Below are 23958 nucleotides of genomic sequence, written 5' to 3' on the forward strand. Positions count from 1 at the left end.
GTGAACCACAGAGATATGATATAATTTTAAACAAAAACATCTATATGAACCACAATGTTACCATTGTGAACAACAATGATATGCAATCAACCTTATAAACTATAGGTCATTGGTTTACAAGTAACCTCAGCGTACCACAGTGAAACCAAGATGAACCACAAGACACACATCGAACCTCAGTGAACCACAGTGATACGCAATTAACCTCAGTGAACAAAATTATAAACACAGAGGCTCAGTGGACAGCATTGACTCCATTGTGAAGCATAAAGGTAAACTATCGTTGTTAACCAAAATAATACACAATCAACCTCAGTGAACCACAATGATACGCAATCAACCTCAGTAAACCACTATGATACGCACATTAACTCTATGGACAACATTTACGACATTGTGAACCATAAAGATATACTATCATTGTGAACTCCAATAATACGCAAAATCAACCTCAGTAAATCACAATGATACGCAATCAACCTCAGTGAACCACAATGATACGCAATCAACCTCAGTCAACCCCAGAAATACACAATCAACCTCGGTAAACCACAATAATACGCAATTCACCTCAGTAAACCACACTGATACGCAATCAACCTCAGTAAATTACAATGATACGCCATCAGCCTAAGTGAATCACATTATGATGTGCAATCAACCTCAGTGAACACAATGATACGCAACCAACCTCAGTGAACCACAATGATACGCAATTAACTTCAGTGAACCACAATGATACGCAATCAACCTCAGTGAACCACTATGGTACGCAATCAACCTCAGTAAATCACAATGATACGTAATCAACCTCAGTGAACCACAATGATACGAAATCAACCTCAGCAAACCAAAATGATATGTACACAGAAGCTCAGTTAAACCACTACGATGCCATTTTGAACAACAATGGTATAATAACACTGTGTATCACAATGATGATACCATTTTAAATTACAGTGATATAAAGTACCCCTCAGTTAACCACAATGATACACAGTGTACCACAATTGTTGTAAACTACATTGATAAACGGTGATACAGTGTGAACCAAAACCAAGAACTGCAGTGAATCAGATGATACAATTTACCACAATGATAGCCAATGATAACTCTTGCCTTTAGAAAATCACAGTTATATACTTGTTCAGTAATAGTTTTTACAAAATAACTTGAATTGTGTTTCTTTTTTCCAATAAAGGAATTGCCATTTTTGATTTCTATTTACTTTGATTGTGTAAATGAACATGGCACGGCAATCACCCCAGGAAACTTGTATAATTTAATTCTGGTTGTAACGCGCTTTCTGATTGGCTAAAATATTATTTTATATCGTATGAAAAATGTTCCCTACGTCATGGTAAGACTAACGTCAAGAACGTATCAATACGCCTGACGTTACGTTTGAATTTTGTATAATTTTACGGCATTTCAAAGGTCAAATGACCGTTTTTATCTACAATGAAGAATAAAATAATAAATTATAAGCAATGAATATTGAATTCATTCCTTAAATAGGCGTACTTAATGTCACTTACATTTTGTCAACGGACTCCTGTAGTGGAATGATTTAAAAAATATATAAAATTTTAATGATACAGGTCATATAATTTAATCAAAGGTTGGTTGTTAAAAATGTTCATTTACATATACTTCCGTGTATTTTTCTGAATAAAATACAGTAACTTCTTAAACTAGCTTTGTTCTTTAAAAACCATACCATGGTTCATTAGGTGATATTTTCGCCTTACATTTTATCAAAATGGGCAGCATTCTATATGCTAAAAAAGTGAAAATACATGTAAATATGATACCTATCATAACTTTAACAGGTTACGTCTTGTATCGGTAAAAGTATTTGAGTCAGATTTGAGTGCATGGCTACATGTTCATGACTTTGTAAAAATTGTTATCGAATATGGGTTTAATTCAGGGTGAAATATTTAACTCAATTTTATTCATTGTATATAAACACGGGTCTCTGTTATACGCCCTCATTTTCCCCCTCTAATTGTAGCAGATGGTGTGGATTTTTCCCTATTTTTTTTTAATGAATCCATGGTCTTTCGAATGAATTATATATCATTACATATAATGCAATGTGAAGAAATTGAACGTTGGTGTGAGAAATAATTAAGAAATTGTATTTAATTCTTACACATATATAATAAAAGGAAAATTAAATATGGAATGAACGTAATTTTATCTTCATAATGTTATTAAAGTGAAAGAGAGTCACATAAATTAACATTTATCAATCCATTAAAGATGAAAAAAAATATGAAGATCAAGACGGGAAAACATTTTTATGCCTTGAATGGAGAAGATACAAAAATATTCACCCCCCCCCCTATTTTTTCAAAATGAGATAAAAAGAGATCTTGTATGATTTTCGAGTCCTATTTGGACCAACCGATTAAAAAATTGCGTCAAATAGCCCTGCATCGTTTAAGCAAGTTGTAGGCGTACGTCAATTAATTACTATTTAAAAAATAATATTTTTAATAAAATAATAATAAACCATAAATATTCAATTCAACAGTCCAAAATGCAATGTAGAGCAGTTTTCATAATCTTATTTCTTCTCTTTGGTCCTTTTGGGTAAACCGACGGACCACTAAAAAAAAGGTCAAGGTCGTACATATGTAAACAATTCTTCCGATGCCCGATTAGACAAACATTTCTTATAAAAAGTTTCGATACGATGTCATCTAACGCTATTTATTGAAAATGTGGAAAAATAGGTATTAAATGAAGTGCAGCGCAATTTTTTTAGGAAAATCACAGTGCCACTGGTATTTAGGCCTCTCTCTCTTCCGGTGTTTACAGATTTCCGCCAAAAACTTGAAAATGACAACAAAGCTGAACTTAGTTGTAGCTGCTTGCAATGACTTGGGGATCGGGAAAGATGGACAGCTACCTTGGAGATTGAAGTAAATATTTACAATGTTCATTGGGGTCCCTTTTTGCGGAAATTAGAGAGAGTAAATGGTGATTAGATGTCAGATCACAGGAGTCGGCGATTTTATCAATTTGTTGTAAATGAATGAGAAACAAGCAAAATCCTACCAGTGAGCTTCGCGAAGCTCACTGGTAGGATTTGTGCCTGTTTCTCATTTATTTTCCAGAAATTGATAAAATCGCCGACTCCTGTGGTCAAATTTAAAATGATGTGATCTATATCCCATGTGTTTCATAATCTATGCTTTTGAAAGAGTTATGCAAACTCCAAAAAGTTTCCAAATCATCAATTAATCTACAATTGAAGAAATTAGCAGGTACTAGGGTCATCCAACTCTCTCCCTCTTGTATATGTTTATTGAATGTTTTATGTGTACATTGGATGTTGTATGTACAATCTTCATGTTGCCCCCATGAGGGCCCTTAATTGGTAAATAAAGAAATTAAAATTGAATTGGTACCAAATGTTACAAACGCAATGCACATATTGTATTATCATTTTCCCATTTTTAAAAGCCTCTTAATTGAAAATGGCAAACCATTAAAATACTTTCTTAAACCAGCAAAGGTGATTTAATTTAACTGATAGGCCTAATGAAGAATAACATAATGCATAAGAGGTATGGACTTTATAGGGTTATAAGTCAATCATTGTATAGAATTTAGATCAGTAAATATCATGAATAGGATCAGAACAAAAGTCTCCTGAACTAGTGATCTGCGGTTCACAAAGACAACACTGAGACATGATTTAATGTCATTAAATTTATCAATACAGACAATTTTACAAATCATTTAAAATCGCCATCCTGTGGCGTTTTGTCATTAAAAGTATATAGCCCTGATCATGTTGATGTAATGAGCTATCTTATACTTATAGTTAGTTTTGACAGTCTTTTCTAGTTGCATGATTTCATATTCAGTACCTAATACCTATCTAATCTTCAAAAGCCTAAAATACATAAAGCTAAAATGTATGGCTTCAAATGGGTTTTAAGTCTTAGATGCCAAATGTGTCCACAGGGTGTGTTCCCTTATTGCAAACATTTGATAATTAGTTAGAGAACAACAGGTGTGAATCGTGTTTTGATAACAATTAAAGTCTGCCCTCTACCCGAGATTAACCTGTACTTTGGCATTGTATTTTTAAAGAAAAAAAAGTGTATAAAAATGCCAAGGAGAAAGTTTTCATTTAATAGCTTTGCATGCAGGAAATACTTTAGTTGACATGATAGGTGTAGGTTAGGGGATATGACTTTCAAATGTTTATTGAATATTAAGGTGGTATGGGACACCTCCATATTGTGACTACTGGTACCTGGGTTTTGAAATAAACAATAAAACCAAATTTATGTTTTTTCTTTCCAAAAATTGTTACTTATCAAAGTAGTTAGCAAATTCTCAAACAGTGAAAATATTTTGATTATGGCGAAATTTTATTCACATTTTTGACATACCTCCTTAAATGTTTATGTGTTGTAGATAAATCATAGTTTTATTAAATTTTCATGAACTTCAAACAAATGTAATTTGTAATTTAATTAATTACATCTGCAAAGTAATTGTAATTTAATTAATTACTTTTGAAAACCCTTGTAATGGTAATGGTAATTTAATTGAAGAATTTAGGCAAGTAATTGTAATTTAATTAATTACTTTCCATTGTAATTGACCCCATCCCTGGTACCTATCTAATCTTCACATTCCAATAAAATTTATTTTTGTCAGAAAAGACATGGAATTTTTCAAGAAAATGACAACACAGACAGACAATCCAGGTATGTATTGGAAACAAACACCTATTAAAAGTAAAAAGTTTGTAATACTATACAATGTTTTATTACATTGTACATCTTATTCTGAATCAAAACTTAGAACCGAATTCTTTACTGGTATTGGCTTTAATAATCTATTACTAAACATGTCAGACTCAGACTGCACTTGTTTTTTTCTTATCAAACTTTCCTAGACAAACTGCAAGATTTGTATATTCAGCTTTTATGTGCAGACAATCTATCCTCTATAAAAAATAACAATGCGTAAACTTCTTATTATTTGTATATTCATGTTAACTTTATATAGTGACATATAGGTCCGATGGGCCGGGTGTTTATTCATTAAGTTATTATATGATATACATATGTCAATATTTGTTTATAAAACACATGTCACTATAATAAATCATTTACTTACTTACTTACAATGATCCACAGATGGATCGATTTATAATTCAAAATGTTAATAAAGGCTTGCCCCTATTGTGTGAACCAGGTCACAGTAAAATAGCTTCTGATACCCATGTAACATGTAAATTAAATCCCACAGACTGAACATGCTGAAGATATTCTATATTACTGAGCATATGTTTCAATGTTTCTGACAATTCATAAGATTTTCTGAAACAAAAATGAGTTATTTCTCTTTGTCTGTTCATTTCATGGCATGTTACTGATCAATTTGAATACCGGTAATTTATATTTTTGTGTTTATCATATTTGATCTGTGTTAAAATTTGTCTGGAATCTATCGTTTTAAATTCAAATTAATTGAAAGTATGCCAACTTGATTTTAATATGTTTTATGGTAGGAAATGAGGAATGGAATTCTTCAATTGATATAATTTTATGTGTGGATCTATGTATTTGGTAAGAAAAATTGAATCATGGACTTATTCATGATCATGTAACAAGCAAATGGGCTCTTCAATGAAAAAATATTTGTGGTGTACATAACCAGTAGTTTTAATGATCTATAAAGAAGAACACAGGTGTTTTTGCATGATTTGGACTCTAATCATGAAGCTACACATACAGTTTAAACCTCTTGTTGATAAAATCTGGCATGTTACCATGAACGATGACGCCCAAGAAGCTGATTTAAGATGAGGCAGCCAAAGCAGTTGTACTTCTTTAAGTAAATTAAGTAAAGCTTCAAGCAGACCTCATCAGTCTTAGGCAATCACAGTTCACTGTCAGCTGCCAGGTCTGTTTCAGCTTATTGGTCATTTTAATTTTCCCAAATCCAAAATAAAAGAGTCATAGTAGCAGGTTACCATGGTTACTGAAGTAACAGAACTGTGCAGGACAAAGAGATTTGAAGGATATTGCTAGTTTTTTTCCCCCAACAGTTCTTGGATTGAAAAGATGCAGTGGCTGTGTAATCATGTAAAATTTGGTTCCAATTTTTATTTGATAGAAATGTACATGTATGATCCGAGATTCCTGTTAAGTTACCTACTAAATGTTTCGGGGCACAAGCAGGAAGATGACCAATGAAATGAATCCTTATAAATCCATCATATTTGCTGTCAGATTTACCTTCCCATCCTGGTATTTCAGTATGTGTGAATGTTTTATAAAAACTTCATATTTTTGTTACAGACAAAAAGAATGTGGTCATAATGGGACGAAAAACATGGAATTCCATTCCGGAGAAATTCCGTCCCCTACCAAAGAGAATCAACATCATTCTTAGCAAAACCATGAGGTAAGTCTTAAGAAAACCCAAACACAAGCCTCAGAACTACATATCAGCTGAGGTGATTTTAGGCTGCAAATATTTGAAAAAAAAATAGAACCGAAAAGCAACATGATAAACTGATTTAAAGATACTCTTAGACAGCTGATAGGGTATTGATTTGTCAGTTGATGAGGAGAGGGAAAACATTTTTTTTTTTTTTTTTGCCAAAAGGTGGCTCTGCGAGTGATATAGGTAGACACCCACATAATAACTTCCACACCTAGTTGGAAAACCTCGTTGAAATAGATATAATACTATTGATTGCTAAAAATTAATTTATTAATGCATTTAATTTTAGATATCCTCTGTCATTATTTTATGTGTAAATCATGTGTCCAACAGCCATGCACCTACTGGGGCCTATCTGGCCGGGAGTTTGGAGGAGGCCATTTCCATGGTAACCGACAAAGGTGACCTAGCAGACAAGGTGGAGGGGGTCCACATCATTGGAGGGAGCTCTGTCTATAAGGTCAGTATAGAGTAAGGCCAACAAAATTTAAATTCATTGGTTGTAGTGAATTGCTGCATAAGGTCAAATGGTTTTTGTAATGTTAAAAAATAAAATAAATTACAAGTAAGCACAACAATGTTGACACAGATATAACAAATTGAGTAGGCAAGCTAAGATTAAAGCCTGAATAGACCTTGATACAAAGGGAAAAGAATGTCTTCCGGAACCCCCCAACCCCCTTCTCCTCTTGAAAAATTCACACTTATTACTCAGACCCCACAATGCAAACACAATTATCCTTCGGGGATCCCCCCCCCCACCCCTTTGAAACATAGATCCATGCATGATCATGATGATATTTAAGATATTCAAGATTTAATTAGCTACATACATGTACTGGTATATGTAGTTATGTACATGTAAAGAGAGACAACTCTCCAAACAAATGTTTGTACATTAATTTTGGCTAGAAATCATTCTAAACCCATTTCCTATTCATTTCATTAGTACTTCATCCAGTTTGGATGGAGGGGGGGGGGGGGGTGTGTTCTATCAAAGGCCTAACCCTCTTGCATTATTAGATAGGGTCAACTTAAATAATGTATGCCTTAGAAAGTCAGCTTAAATAATTTATACCTTAGAAAGACAGCCAAAGACTGATGTTATGTTTGTATGACCCTCCTTTCCCCAGGAAATTATGGCATTGATCTGCCCCTTTAGGCTGCATTCATTTCACTGCTGATATTTTATTCAGGCGGCCATGGAATCGGACTTTCCCTGTAGGATTTACCTGACAAGAGTCCTGGCGGATTTTGACTGCGACACATTTTTACCGCAGATAGACTCAAATGTCTTTAAAAAGATTGACAAGTAAGTTTATTGTTCCATTGTTGAAAAAAAATTCACTTTATTGTTGTTACAACATTTGAAAAACAAGTTCTTCAACATATTGATATGATAATATCCTTCGTGGGCAAAGATGTTAGAGTGAGGGGGACATATTCCATAGTTATGGGAAAAAAAGTGAGAGTTTCAGTTGTGTTGATGTGAAGGATTATTTCTCCACAAAGGAAATCATCTCTAAATACATATCTGTATCTTAACAGTCAATACTTGTGCTACGTCTACTGATTACCTCAATCTAAAACCTGTCACTAGTTTCGTTCATGTATTATACCAGAGTATGCATAGGAAAATTGTGAAACATGGTCTAATAATGGAGTCTTTCTCAGTTTATAAAGGATGCTTTCTTCGAAGACTACATTAAATTGGCAATCTATTGTTCGTAATTTCATGTGTCACACAGATTGACAAGTCATTGGCTCAGTGGTTATAATCACTTGCACATAACGATAGGCCCAGGGTTTGAGTCTAGGTTGATCCTTGAGGTTTCACCCAATTTTTCATTATCAATCCAAAAATACACTTCAATCTGTCTGACATGTTCCTAAAGAGTGATTTCATAATTCAGGGGAGGACATGTCAGAGTATTTCCTTCACTCAAAGAATTTCTACAAAACATGGGGGGGGGGGGGGTATGTCACCTTTGTGATAGATGTTTTGCTGTCAGTCACTATATATAGGGTCAAAATAGCTCAGTGGTTAGAGCACTTGTACTTTATCTCAGAGGCCCAAAGTTTGAGTCCTTCTATGGCTTGATATTTTTTTTTGGATATTCCTTAAAGGGTTGGGGTATTCTTATGGGGATGGGCGGATGGGGGCGAGATCAGAGTAGGTTTGATCAAACATTAACAGGTTTTTGGTTGTTGCTTTTTTTTGTGGTGGGGGGGGGGGGGTTTAGACCTTGTTTTATGATGTTCCTTACGAGGGGATACTCCTTAGGTTAGTATATGGCCCTAACATGTTAGTCTCCTTTCTTTGTAATACCCGGCTGGGAGTTAGGACATCTGTGCAATGGGTGAAGACTTCATATAACATATACAGTTATATTGCAGTCGACCCCATATGTCCCGCATTATCTCCTCCCAGAAGCCCCCGAAGGAACTCAGACACAGATATGAAAGGAGGTGTATGTACATGTGAAAGTAAATAAAGACATGTACTTAGTTGTCACCGTCAGGTATCCGTACATGCTATACTATACCTGGGCAACTCGTAATTTCTGTAACGTTATGATTTATTCAGATTTATTAAGATAAATTCAAATTTATCAAAAAATTAATTTTGATGTCTTTTAAGCAAATTACAAGTTGCCTTTCCCGTCAAGATGAGATGAAACAAAAACAGACATGTATTTTAAAAAAATAATTTATTCTTCATCAACAGAAAAAAAGAGTCTTACCTCATTAATATATGGCTACCAGTAAACAAATTCTGATTCAGCCTATACTATATTATCGGTACTAATAGGGAAAAAAACCTTCATACTGATGTTCATATGTTTTCATCTATTGTACTTCACTGATTTTATTTATTTTCATGTTCATGAGTTTCCTGTTACCTAACCGCTTCGTGCCTTGTGCATGTTGTGGCACATAAGGCACCAACAGGATGTCTCCATCCATCTCTGTCCGCAGCTGCAACCCTCGCCTCAGCCCAGGATCCCCATCCACTTTCCTGTCTCTCCTTCTCGACTGTTCTTCTCCATTTTGTTTTGAGTCTTCCTCTCTTTCCTCTGCCCCCAGGTGTTCAGGAAAGAGGGGTATGCTACAATCGTTGTTTTGGTTTTTTCTGAGGATATGAATTTCCATCCTCTGTATTTTATTTCTTGGCTCAGTGGTCTCATGTTCGATGAGAAAGGAATGTGACAAAAAGCAATAATCTAAATATGTTGTTTTGGAATGTTGACTATATGAATGATCAATGTATGATTCTACTCGCATGTTGCAATTGTGACTCCACTTAGCTTCCACTCAACAATCAATAATAAAAGTAGGTTTCTAAAAACAGACACAAATGTAACATATTGATTCAAGGCCATTTTTGTGATGTTTTTTTCACAAGTATACTAACAGAACTTTTAAAGAGGCTGGATTTTAAAGAAATTAACCATCAGATCTAACTAAAATTTTTAAGATATGATTTGTTTAGCTAAAAGTTACTGTTTAGTAAAAAAAAAAAGTCCATTATGGTATAGTTTACCTTTTAAGTTCGGGTGTTTTCCTGTATTTTTACGTATATAGAGCTCTTCTTCTTCAGGAGATCAGTACAGTCTAAAAAAATAGCCACGTCCATTGAGCCCTCTTAATAGTTAGACACTTGTACATCTGTTGGGCTCGACAAATTTTCTCCATGTCTTTACGTTTTAGATCCTAAATTTCTTTTCCATAGAAAATTTAACTTTTTTCCCCCTCTTTTCCTGTGGTTTATTTCCTCATATCTGCCTTGCTACATGTACAGTATCGTGTTTCATGTATGTAGATATATATACGTTTGACCCTTACCCTGCGATTAAATCAGTTGAATGAACGCCCAGTTACAAGTATCATAATCAAAAAACTACTTTGCATTCCTTGTTGAACAAATAACATCAATGGTTTCTTTACGTCAGGAGTCGTGCTACCCAACTGATTTTTAGATAATCCATATCTCTACAAACTTTGTCAGATTCTTTTTTTCGATAAAATAGACAACCTACTTTCGTTTTGATAGAGCCTGGTATTTGTCAGATTATTGTCAGATTATTTCCTGTTAATGTATTGGTTTTTTTTTTTGTCAACCGAAGCTCAGTTTTACCAGCCTATTTTCCCCGTTTCAAATAATTTGGCCAAGTTCCTCCTTCCACAGAAGTACATGTAGGTTTTCTGTAAGAGACCCATGAAGAAACAACTCAATATACGCAAGTACACAAGATAGCAACATTGTTTACATTGGAAATACAATACAGTTGCTATGTAAAGGTCACGTGGTTCTGTTCTTCGTATTATATTCATATCAAAATTGCGGAAGTTTAAATACATATTGAAATTCAAAACAAACTTCTTGGGAAAACCCCGTATTTTAAAAAAAAAGCTTCATTTGCAATTTTCTAGCAAAAACACACGTGCATCCAGCAAGAAGTGAGACTTTGTCTACGTTTCAAGCACATTGTGTAACGTAGACTTTGTCTACGTTACACAATGTGCTTGAAAGCCTTTTCACCCCCCCCCCCCCCGGAAACAATACGCATTAAATATACAAATTACCTCGCATTATTACAAAACTGAGATAGTCAGACATCTTACACATCATTTTTCATCTCATAAAAAAATCAGCCCCTGTCGCGGGCGGAGACGTCCCAAATTCAAAGGGGAACTCTAGAATCAATTATCTTTGGCCATGTTTTGAACCTTCGGTGAAATACTGTTAAGACACCTGTATGTTCACGATTTCTGCTTCTTTCAATAGTTCATCACTCTCTATTTGTTGATTCTGACATTATGTTATCTCTTGGAATATGTTGAAAGTTTCTAACGATTTCTGTTGAAACAAAATTGAATGAATATATACAAATACCTGGGGATTTATAGTGCTTGCATTAATTTTTTTAATCAATAGTTATTTTTGTATAGATGTATGATTGCTTCAGTAATGTCAACAAGATTGATTTAGTATTGGAATTGTATTTTGATTTCATTTTATTTTTACAGCTGTAAAGAAGTGCCAGAAGGGACAGTGACGGAAAATGACATAGACTTTGTGTTTGAAGTGTATGACAAGATACCTGGACATAATACCATAGCAGAGCCCAACGCTGCCTAGAAACTGTAACATTATGCGAGCATCCGTTGTACATACGCGAAAATATCACGCACGCGAATTAAAACTGAAAAACAGTCCAACGCCTCAGGCTATACGCGAAATTTTGCTTGTGCGAAATTGCAGTTGGTTAATACATTTAATAACAGTATTATTTTTTTTCTCTCTATTTATGTTACTGCCATTGCCTGCGTTTTGTGAAATGCGTCTCTGTTACAAATATTATAAATTTGATGCACGGAACCGTTTCATTGGCTCACTCTTTACAGATTTTCAATATGAATGTTTTTTCGCTGCTATTAAAGGGAGAGTTACAATCGCAACTTCTCTGACTTTTTCGACAAACGGAAAAATGTTCCGAATTTCGTCGGAAACTTCTTTCCGTCAACGAGCGAAATTTTCGAGTTCTGCCTAAAAGTCGCGAGAAGTTTTGATTGGAGAAGTTTTCTCCTCTGAATAGTGTCATTGGAAATCGGTAGTTTTTTTTGCGTACAGGTAATTGATTATGCCAATTTAAAGCATTTACAGACCCTTTGTCGATTAAAGACAAAACTTGCACGGGAACTTATGCATAGTCTACTCTTGTGTATTCTGTGTTGAAAAACCGACCTGTGGTGATATGTTGTATATTTATTTTATGTACATGAATGTATTGTATTATTATGAATTAAATAATTCTATTTGAAATACAATTTTTTTTTTTTAATCATAAAGTTGAATGATACCGTCCTGTTAATCGGATATAATTATATGAAAATTAAGATCCATGATCTAGTGAAATATATATATTCTTAACTCTTTCCTGTTTCATAATTGGTACATGTACATGACACCAAAAAAGTACATATATTCATTTTAACAGGAGCTTGGAATTTTATAAAATAGTTTTGTCAAACGGAAATGTGACGTAGGCTTGTCTACTTTACTTTATGCAGCTCCATTTTGGAAGGGCATACATCATTTAGCGTTACTTCTTTCGATTAACTGTTATTAATTAAATGAGCTGCTTTTAATTAAAATTCTTATTCTCCTTTTTTGACATGAGTCTGATTTGAGATGTACACATCCTGCACTGAGAACCATTTTAACAAGACGTTTGACTTCCGGCACAATGTAGGTCGTATATAACTATATTTTTCTTGCATCAAAACAAGTTTAAAATGTCAAAATCAACACGATTTGTCTGGCTTTTAGCAAAGACTACGCAATCTGCACATTTCACTTGAAACAAGCGGCATTTTGATGATGTACGCCCTTCCAAAATAGAGCTGCTTAACGTACCCATTTTTTTTTCTCGCATAAGAGAGATATATTTTTTTTCACACCCCCCCCCCCCCTCACCCCCCCCCCCCCCCCCCCCCCCCCCGAACTGAGTATTATTAATAGTCCTATATTTTTTATTAGTATTCAAAATTTATATATTTCCTTTTAAGGTGGAATAACACATCATCATAAAATGGCTGACCTCTGATCGAAACGACATTTCGTTTAATTTAAAGGATTTTATCGACAATAAAATGTCACTTACTCCATAGCCGAGTGGATAAAGTGTCGGGCTTGTGATCTGTACATCCCGAGTTCGAATTCCGAAGAGGGTTTTGTTATTACTTCCTGAATTGAATTTTTTTAGATATTCATTTTTTATCCCCAAACTGGAAAATTTTCGCTTATTTGACATATGTACAGTTTATCTATGATCATTAAATCTTTCACAATCAAATAATTTAATGTTAATTTGATTGACTTTTCCAGTGGGTGTTATTCCACCTTAACGAACAGAGTAAAAATCTAACAAGTTTTCTATACACCCGATTATATTTGTTAGTTCTTTTGATTACATTTAAAATATTTTCTTACAGAAAATGAGATGAACAAATTCAATGGCCGGTGCATGCTTTGTGAAAATCCTTATACTTAACATTTGAAGAGTTAGAAAGAATGCTAAATATATATAGGGGAATATTTGCCCTCGTTTTATTTTCACCCACTTTCGCCCCTCGAAATTAAGACTGGGCGAATTCCAATGTCTCAAATTAGTTCTCTATAAACACAACTGTGTCTTAGCGAATTCAAATTGGGCAGAAACCTTTACAAGTAAAGAAATGCGAAAATTACACAGGGCGAGAAAAACACTCTACATGTATACAAATGCAAGATACGAATCAATTTATACAGAACACTGGAATTTCGCATTATTTTTTTTTCAAATTTCATATATATTGGACATTGCTAAAAGTGCTTTGTGACCTAAATTACGAGGGTTGATCGATTCAAAAGTAATTTCACAGATATAATTGTTTTTGTGACCAGAAAAAAAAAATTCCAAGAAAATTTCATTGCATTTATACATTGGCGTGTTTATCACATATATACACGATGTTCTTGGAATCAATCCTTTACAAGAGGACAATTTTTCACAAAAGATAGATCTATCGCCAGCAACAAGCAAAGTACGACACATGAAACTGTCTCCGTATATATAACAAGCCTCGCAAATGTCACGTATCGGCGTAACATTGATGATCATTCAAATACTAGTACATTCAAAGATGTTATTAATGATTAAAATGGCTTTCCATGCGAGATCATTCAAATCATCTAGCTGCAAGCGTAAATTAAACATGCAATTGACCCGGGGGGGGGGGGGGGGGGGGGGGGCGGGGGGTGCTCCTAAAGGTGGTGCATGTATACGGGTTTACATGAATTTGCTTCGCAAATTCTGGTTGTTTGGTTTATTTTAGCCCACCTGAGCTAAAGGCTTAAGTGACCTCTACTGATCACTTTTTGTCCGGCGTCTGTCTGTCTGTCTGTAAACTTGTCCACTTCTCCAGAACTACTTAATTGGCCGATTTCACCCGCACTTGGCACAAAGCATCCTTAGATAAAGGGGATTCAAGTTTTTTTTTATTTAATTGTTTTTTTAAATGAAGGGTCATGCCCTCTTTCAAAGGGAGATAATGAAAAATCATTGAAAATTTGTTGGTATTTTTCAAAAATCTTCTCAACAACCATTTGCCAGAAAAGCTTAAACTAATATGGAAGAATCCTATAAGGTAGTGTAAAATCAAGTTTATTCAAATCATTACCCCAGGGGTAGGATGGGACCACAATTGGGGGGGGGGGGGGGTCAAAGTTTCACATAGGAATGTAAGATAGGAAGTGTATTATACATTTAAAAAAATGCCATTATGACACTGATTCTCCTCCGTAGAAATCCAATAATCCAAAGTCCGATACGCCTCAAGTTTGGAAGATGCCTAATTGGATCGTATTCTGTATGCTTAGCGTAAGTGTTTTTACCGTGTCATACTTAGGTGAATTAGAGGCCTTTTAAATATTCCGAATTAAGATTGTTTTGTTGTTCCCCTTTTGAAATTGAACACATAATTTTACTGCAATAAAATGGTCCTCTGTTATTGATTACGAGTGCGCGCGCCTTAGTCGATCCAGAGTATGGACTTTAATTTTTCTTTTTAAGCAGGCGTGGAACTAGAAGGGGTGGTTTTCCGTCATTTAAACTTTTTTTTTATTTTGTTTTGGTCGTTATCTTTTTTAATTAAAGTGGATAATATTTTAATTTTATTTTCACCTAATGCATATCTGTGATTAAATGTGTGGGTGTGTGTGAGGGGTAATAAGGATGCCAAGATGGGTAAAATGGTAATTATATTCATTTTGTATGGGTATGCGTTCGTACATAATTAACCATTGGTGTGAGAGGTCATGTGTGGGACCCCCCCCCCCCTCCCCTCCCCCACTGGCTAAAATGCCTTAATGCATGTCTTTGATTTCCAGCATTGAAAGAGAATCTCCAACTTGCTTCTCTTAATCTGATATCATAAACACAATTTTTTTAAATAAGAAATTGAAGGTCTCTTAAGGAATTCATATTTTGATTCATAAGAATTTCTAAGTTTTGAATTAATTATTAAGGGTGATACCCAAGGTAAATGGTGTAAACAATTTATACCCCCCCCCCCTAAAAAAAAAACAAAAAAACCACATACACACACACGCACACAGTAAAAACCTATTTGAATTCTTGAAAAAAAAAATGTAAAACAAATTAACATAAACAATTTAAATTGTAAGTTCACAACCACGCAGTTGGATAAAATGCTTATACCATTGCAAATCACGAGAGATTCTTTTTATTACTTGTTTTACCACGTCTTTTGTAAGACCTTTTTATCTTTTCTGTGAATATTATAATTGTTAATCGCACAACAAATTCACTTCAAGACGTCAACAACTTTACGCATGAAAAATAAGTTCCTTTTAAAAGATTAACAAACGATCATTATATTTTCTTAAATATTTTTTTTAATCCATGAAAAAAAATTAACCGCATTACATTAATCACATTTATAACTTTCTTTTTAAAAAAATTAAATATGTTGTTACTTTTTTCATTTTACGTCAATCATCTGCCTGAAGCTACATGTTTTAATGGACATAATGTTTAATTATGACGTCATGTGTGGCGCAAGAACACACAGTGGAATATTACATGAGTGATATCCACAGCATATAAACATGTGATAAATATATATTCGTATTATTTCTTAAAAGTAATTTATTACAAAGTTAAATCTTTGTTTGATTTATTATATATTAATATACATGTATATATAGCATTTCAGGTGTCGCTAAAGTAATAATTTCTCACAATATATTCTTGCCCAATTTGTGCAACTTTAGATACAGATTAAAAATTCAATACGAACTTCTGGGAAAAATGCCCCTTGACATCCTTTTAACAGGTCGAGACCACTATATTTTGTGACGTCGGCATAAATTTGCATGCTAAATTAGCCATCTGTTTACTTTTATCGACAAACCAATCAGGTGAATGAGTTGCAAGGCATTGTGGGCTACTACAAGTTTCAGTGTATACAAAGCGTATTGAAAATATATACCATTTTGAATTGTCCTTTGGAAACTCATTTTGAATTATTTTTCAGAATTTATGAAATTAATATGGACAATTATGTCTGAACTTCAATTTCTATGCTCACATTTAAAAAATATTGCATATGAGGACTTATATCAACCTATTTAAATACCCCCATTGTCAGTGTTCAAAAGAGAGGTACGTCCTATAGAATTAGAAGCAGTGAGTACCGTTTTTTCACGTGATATCCCATATTTAAGACAACAATACTAGAATCCGCGTTGATATTTTCTTCAGGGACATTCATCAGAATGCTTATGGGACAAAACACTATATGCTGCACAGCTTGCGCTTCTGCATTTGTATATATGCGGATTTCTACTACCGTGGCTATTCACGTATGTTAAAAACGTACAGTTACCTGTATTTATTTCAAGTGCACAATGATAAAGTCACCGATATACAGCTGTGCAGTTTTTTCTTATCAAAACCTGTTTGTACTTGTATGCGTATGTCAGTCGTTTGATACTGATCATTTTTGAAGCAACAATTGATCAACTAAAACAACAGTATTTTTCAATGTGAGCATGGAACAAAGTTAATGGTACGTAATCTTTCCTTTTTTACCTTCTAAAGTAAAAATCAAGATGTACAAACATTCCGGCAAGCAATTAAATATTGTGAATAAAACAGACAAAAACCACGTGCGTCTGTTGAATCGTAAACACGTTGTAGACCGTCATGCATTGCAACTCATTCACTGGATTGGAGAATCTGTTTGCCGAAAATACTGTCACGTGTTAAATAATGCTATCCATATAAGGTAGTGTACCCGACCTGTTTAAACAACACTTTCCTTACAATTTACTATTAGCAAAAAAAAAAGAAAACCAACCCACGCGTGGATCTCGCAGGGCATGACATTAGCAAAAAAAAAACCAAAAAAAAAACCCAAAAAAAAACCACAACAACACACGTGGATCTAGCAGGGCATGACAGTTTATTTACGTCGAATTAACACAATCGTCATGTGCTTGAATACCAAGCCGGGGCCTTTTCACACCCCTCCCCCTTTCCGGAAACTACACGCATCAAAAATTCAAAGGACCACGCACTGTTACATAACTAGGATAGTCAGATATCTTAAACGTTATTTTTCATCTGTCTTCTTTTTGCAGCCACGATATGAACCTTCAGTGAACTTCTGCTGTGACACTTGCATTGCCCAGGCAGGTGTAAACGAATAATTTCTACCAGAGCTCCCCTCAAGAGCCTATTGATTGCATAAATAGGTATTGTTATTTGCAGATAGCCATACGTGTGTTTGAAGATATGTAGTGCGCATGTGTAAATTTGCGTATAAAATAACGATACAGGATCATGAGGATGTGAATGATTTTTATTATACTAATTACGGAACCAAACACGGATGGACAAGGGGGATTATCCGGGATTTTATGTGATGGCCGCAATGTGCCAAGGACGCGGTATCGGATACAAGAGTCATATACCGTGGCCACCGATAAAGTAAGTCACCTCTCTCTCTCTCTCTCTCTCTCTCTCTCTCTCTCTCTCTCTCTCTCTCTCTCTGAGAACTAAATTACATATGTAAATAACTAGACTAAATACGAACTAAACTAAAACAATGCTATTACAATACAAACTGTTTCATTTTTTCAGCAGTTAATGATTATGATATGATAATATTTTTCTGCTCGCTCCCTTCGTATCTGCACGAGCCCCCCAAAAAGAATTGAATTCAAGGCTGTTGAATGTCTACCCTCTATTTTTTTTTAAGGAAATCAAAAAACGCCAAAAAATACTTAAGATTGAAACATATCATTTTAACAATAGTTTAATACATGTATTAATATTTAACTGTATTTATTCATATTTAGCATAACAAAATGTTGTATTGCAATTTTATTATTTTATTGTATTACTTCTGAAAGTTTTTTGTTTGTTTGTTCGTTTTTGTTTTGTTTTGTTTTTGTTTTTTTGTTTGTTTTTTTTTGGGGGGGGGGGGTAGTCTATTTTGTTTCTTCATTTATATTTCTCTTATTTTGTGTTTTTCCTTTTCCATTCATTAATTCATGCTGTCTAAACATCTTCTCTTTGTACATCATTTATTTTCAAGCACCATGCTTGTATTTGTAGTAGTCCTATATCTATCTATCATAACCCTGTTTGTAAGGAGAGGACAGAAATAGGCTATGCCTGGTGTCCGATTCTACATCATTTTAATTGAAATAAAATGTTGTTTAAAAAACATATTATTAAGATTTTTTTGTCTTCAGAGAGGACTATTACTATTATATGGAACTGACATCACGAGTGACGTCACCAGGTAAATAATGATAAGATTGAGTATTCTCTTTAACCTTATAGTACTTTATTTGATTTAATTAAATTATTTAAACTATTTTGCCAAAACTTGACGTCCTTTCAAAGTTGTGCATTTAAATGGCAAATGTGAACCCAATTCAAATGACGGTTAGTCTATAAGTAAATGATTCTTTTAAAAAAAAAGTCTAATTTTTTTCTTAGAAAACAAAACAAACAATTGTACAACGAGATTAGATATATAAAGATTGAGTATAGCAATTACACCATTACTTCCCTTCACACTGCTAGCACAAGAAAAGACCGAGTGATCCTATAAATCAATCAAGTACTGAAGTACTGACGGGAGTTGATGTTATCGATTATCATTTATTTTAAAACCAATTTATCTTGCATGGCAATTAGTTTCTAGTTTGTATTTGAATTACGCTTTTTTTTTTAATGAATTTTTAGACTTTTCCGACAAGAATTTCGAGAAACCCCATATAAATCTGTTGTTTAATATTTAAAGATAGATTTAAACTACTAGTGTGTATCAGTTATCGAAATAATTCTAAAAATTGTATGGATCCAAGCACTATTGATATCGAACTCTAGTCTCGTTTAACTAGATGCTCGGCTGTCTCCGTTAATATCCGACAAGCAAGAGAGTCCCCTCTCTGCTTGTCGCAGATTTACGGAGACAGCCGAGCGTCTGGTTGAACGAGACTATATTAACTCTGGCGTAGGAATACATGAGACTACATAAATATCTAAATTGTTCGTAGTATATAAAATTTGACTATTTTCAAAGTGTTTATAGATAAGTTTCCTTGAAAAACAATGCTTCACTTCAGCATACATTACCTCGAATTTTTTTCTATTATTTTCAAGAACTTAGTCTTGTCAGGGGTGATGATTTGTGCTTAGGTCCAAACACTGTTTCACTTTCGGTTTGCCAGAGTAACTGCATAGGAGAGTTGATTAAAATCAACTCCCAAAAAGCAGTTCGTTGACATCTGATTTTATAAAGTGTTTAAAAGAATTCTATTTATCAGCTGATAAATTGGCACTGCTAGTAATCTTAAATATGTGTTCACGTCATTTTTAGTTTTACAGTACTTTCGATACGTATACATAAGTTAGACGTATAATGAAAAAAAAAATAGACAGGAACTTTCAATAACTGAGAAAAAAAATTGTGTAAAAAACCTTATCCTCGATATATTCTTCTTCTTTTTTCTAAATACTGTTCTTGTTATTGTTATTGTTACTGTTATTTTTTTTTACCAGACAAAAAGTGTGTGAATATTCAAGGTAGAAAAACATGGGAAGGAACTGGCTCACAGCAAAAACAGCGACAGTCTGTGTACAACATAGTTATAACGAGAGATGAAGGGTAATATCTTACCTTAACAACAACAGAAACAGTAACAACAAACAAGAATAGCAACAGTTATAACAACTAAAATAACTACCAGAATAATAACATCAACAATAATGACAACAATAATAACATCAATAACAATAACAATAACAACAATAATAACATCAATGACAATAACAATAACAACAGCAATATTAACATCAATGACAACCACAATAACAACAACAATAAAAACAACAACAATAACAACAGCAATAATAACGTCAATGGCAACAACAATAACAACAACAATTATAACAATAACAACCACAATAAACCACAATAACAGCCACAATAATTAATAACAACAACAGCAATAATAACATCAATGACAACAACAGCGACAACAACAACCCTCTATACTACTTTGCATTTAGAAACACTTATTATTTTCTCTTTTTGAGAAAAGGAAAAACGTTGATTACATTAATTAGATGCAGTAGATGTATATCTCATCAAACTGATAAATATACAAGATTTTGGGCATCAACAATTTTATGATCTAGTTTTCATAAAAATAAAACGTTTTCATTCAGCAGTTTTAATATGGGGAAAACTGTTTGCATGCATGATCCTTAGGCTAGACATGGGAAGGTAAATTTCATTCAGTTAATTCCATGTTATACTGTAGACGCAGAGAAGAGTTATTAAAAGACCCGGATGTACACAACGTGATGACGTCACTTGATAACGCTATTGAATTCAGTCTCGCTTTAGAGAACCGTGACCAGTTCGAATCCGTTTGGGTTATGGGGGGCCAAGTGTTCTTTGAGGTGTGTGGATATTTTTCAATATTTTTCTAGTTCAAGTTTACAACAGTTATTATGTTTCTAATCCTATTATATAACAAGTACATGTAAATTGTATACGACTTTGTTTATTAATCGATGTGCTATTCTTGTTTGTTTTATTATCAGAACGTTTTTGATGGGGTTTTTTCCGATAATGTCACAATAAATTATGTCAGTTTCGTCAACCTCAAACAATACACGCCGGTAGTGTTGATGCGATAATACGATAACGATGATGTGATGGCGCGACGATACGATGACGATTGTGCGATGGCACGACGAAGCGATAGCACGATGACGCAATGGTGCGATAGCGAAGACGCGATGCTCATTGCGGGTCATCGTTTAGTCTTTATCGCGCTGGCGTCATCATTTCATCGCAACATCGCGCTATTGACAGTATTGCGCATGCACAATTGGAAAGAGAAATGGCATGAGGCAGTCAATGAATGAACAGATTATATCAGAAATCAACTTTACCCTGTTGATGGACTTGACACTCTAATGATAATTAGGTATTACAAATTAACCATGATCTTCTTGTCAGACATATAAATATTTAAAAGAGCTAAATTATAGTACAAGGGTGTGTGTACTTGTACAAATGAACTAAGCCATCTTCGCTTTGCGAGTTTCCGATTCATTTTTTTCCCCTTTTATTCTACCACATTCTGTTTAAATAATCTAATTTCTAAGTTATCCTCATAAATTCCATTGCCGTTTACATTGCTTCGATCGCTTGTCTCTGATATTCTTTTAAACGCCATCATCAGCCCCAAATACAGTGGCGTGGTTTGTTTACATCTGAAAATGCCACTCGTGATCCGCTTTCCGAGGCCAGTTTCCCTAAAGCTTGTTTATTAGGAGAAAGCTTGGGCCAGGAAAAGTTACACCTATTACAGTAGTAAATTGAATGAATATTTTTTAATGGATAATTTGCAAAGATTGTAAGCTAGCATGATATACACTTGTATTGTTAATCTGTTCAAAACTAGCGTATTTATCGTGCACCGTAAATAGCAACTTTTTCGTAAGTATCGTATGCATGCACTGTAGCTATGTAGCTGTAGTCTAACGAAAATTTTCCCCGTAGAGCTACGTATAACTGTATGTTCGAAAAACACCTCGATTCCGCTTGTCACAAGTAACCCCGTGAATTTTTCAGTCTGATAAATTGTTCGTTGACCGTAAATAAATAAGACTGCACATGCAGAAAGGATTTAGTGGTAAGCTGAATTCGCCAATAAGAAAGTTTGTGGTTAATGGGCGGGTATTGTTTATGCATGACGTAGCTGACAGAATCGAACGTGACGTTCTCTGGGGGAAAAATCACTACAGCTGTTCTGATTATATACATGTATATATATATCGGTTCTATAGTACATACTTGTTTCTTGCTAGTTGGTTGTGGTGTGCTTTTTTTATTTCCCACAAATTCTTTATCGAACGATTTGTTCTTCATAGTTTTTTTTAAGGGTATTTAATTTTATACATGTAGTACATACGAGTATTTTGCTAGCTAGTTATGTCATTCATATATTTAATTAAAAATAATTTCAATTTGAAATAGAGTATACACAACATTCATTTAGTTACTTACAGTTTTGGAGAGAAAAAAGAACGTATCAAATTCCATAAATTGAATGTCAATATTATATATATGGTGATCTCTCTTTTTTCAATTTTTTTAAACAAAGAAAATGGGGGGGGGGGGGACAAATTTTTTCCTTTAAATTCTTTTCTGTAAATTTATCAAAATTAATTTACTGGATAACTTAATTACAATATTTCGCAATGGCGTACTTTTTTTAGACTGAACTCTTTGGTTACGGAAAAAAATCCCACTTATCAAAATGTCTAGTTTGAACCTGTTTGAACACCACACATATCAAATATATTCCTTTTAAAAAAAAATAATTTTAATTACATAATTTCATTTTGGTCTATTACACAGGAGTCGTTACGACACCCTCTTTGTAAAAGAATCTATTTGACCGAGATTCTCCAACATTTCCCAGCAGACACCTTTTTTCCGCCAATTGATGAAGAAACTTATAAGGAAGTCAGGTAAACAACAATTTTCTCCTCGAAAACATTGATACCTTTGTTTTATTAATATTTGAAAGCGTCAATTTTCGTCGGTTGATGAAGTTAAATTAACAGTTTCGAGGATTTTTGAATTCGTCGACAATGGTCATATCAATGATATTTAATATCAACTATACACCTTCATGAGCACTGTATTTCGTGAAAATGATGTTCAGCGAATACTGATTAAACCACAATATCAGAATGTGATAAGTAAAAGCCCTAAAAATTAAATGAAAAAAAAAATGAAAACAAAAACTTCAACAATAGGAAATTTTGAATAACTAATAGAACCATTTTAACAAGAGCTTGGACTTTGGGTAGTTGTGTCAAACAGCAATGTAGCGTAGGCCTGTCTATATTTCATTGCTGGCCACTCAACCATGGCTCTTTGAGGCTCTTTGAAATCAACAAGATTTGTCTGGCTTTTGAGATAAGACTACGCAAACGGTGCATATTTCGCTTGTAACGGCGTCATTTATAACTTGTTTTGACGCAAAAAATAGATAGCTACATTTAACCGCAAGTCCAAGCTCTTGTTAAAATGGTTCTAATAACTATTAAAACCGTTAGAGCTCTAATTTAGTTTCATTTGAATTTCAGAATTATATATTGATTTCCGCAAATTAATCGAAAAGAAAATAAACCCTTCCACGTTTGTGCATGTATTCACATGTATCTCCTGTCTCTATTTTTTCAGCCGTTCTGCTGTTCAAGAAAGCAAAGGATTACAATTTATATACAAGATTTATGAACGAATGAAATAGTATATAAAACAATGTTTGCGGGTTTTTTTTTTTCATACTAG

General features: G+C 33.9%; 1 protein-coding gene across 1 annotated transcript; it reads left to right on the plus strand.

Annotated features, from left to right (window-relative positions):
* Positions 1-2616: 2616 nt before the first annotated feature.
* LOC128174397 (uncharacterized) lies at positions 2617-23942 on the plus strand. The gene is made up of 12 exons (XM_052839960.1): positions 2617-2933; positions 4690-4739; positions 6342-6447; positions 6823-6949; positions 7686-7801; positions 11521-11626; positions 17935-18050; positions 18821-18870; positions 20139-20244; positions 20903-21044; positions 23017-23129; positions 23851-23942. Exons 1-12 carry the CDS (start codon positions 2752-2754, stop codon positions 23915-23917), a joined length of 1281 nt encoding a protein of 426 aa, XP_052695920.1. The 5' UTR covers positions 2617-2751; the 3' UTR covers positions 23918-23942.
* The last annotated feature ends 16 nt before the right edge of the window (positions 23943-23958 follow it).

This window comes from Crassostrea angulata, chromosome 2 (genome assembly GCF_025612915.1).
Source record: "Crassostrea angulata isolate pt1a10 chromosome 2, ASM2561291v2, whole genome shotgun sequence".
NCBI classification, from domain to species: domain Eukaryota; kingdom Metazoa; phylum Mollusca; class Bivalvia; order Ostreida; family Ostreidae; genus Magallana; species Magallana angulata.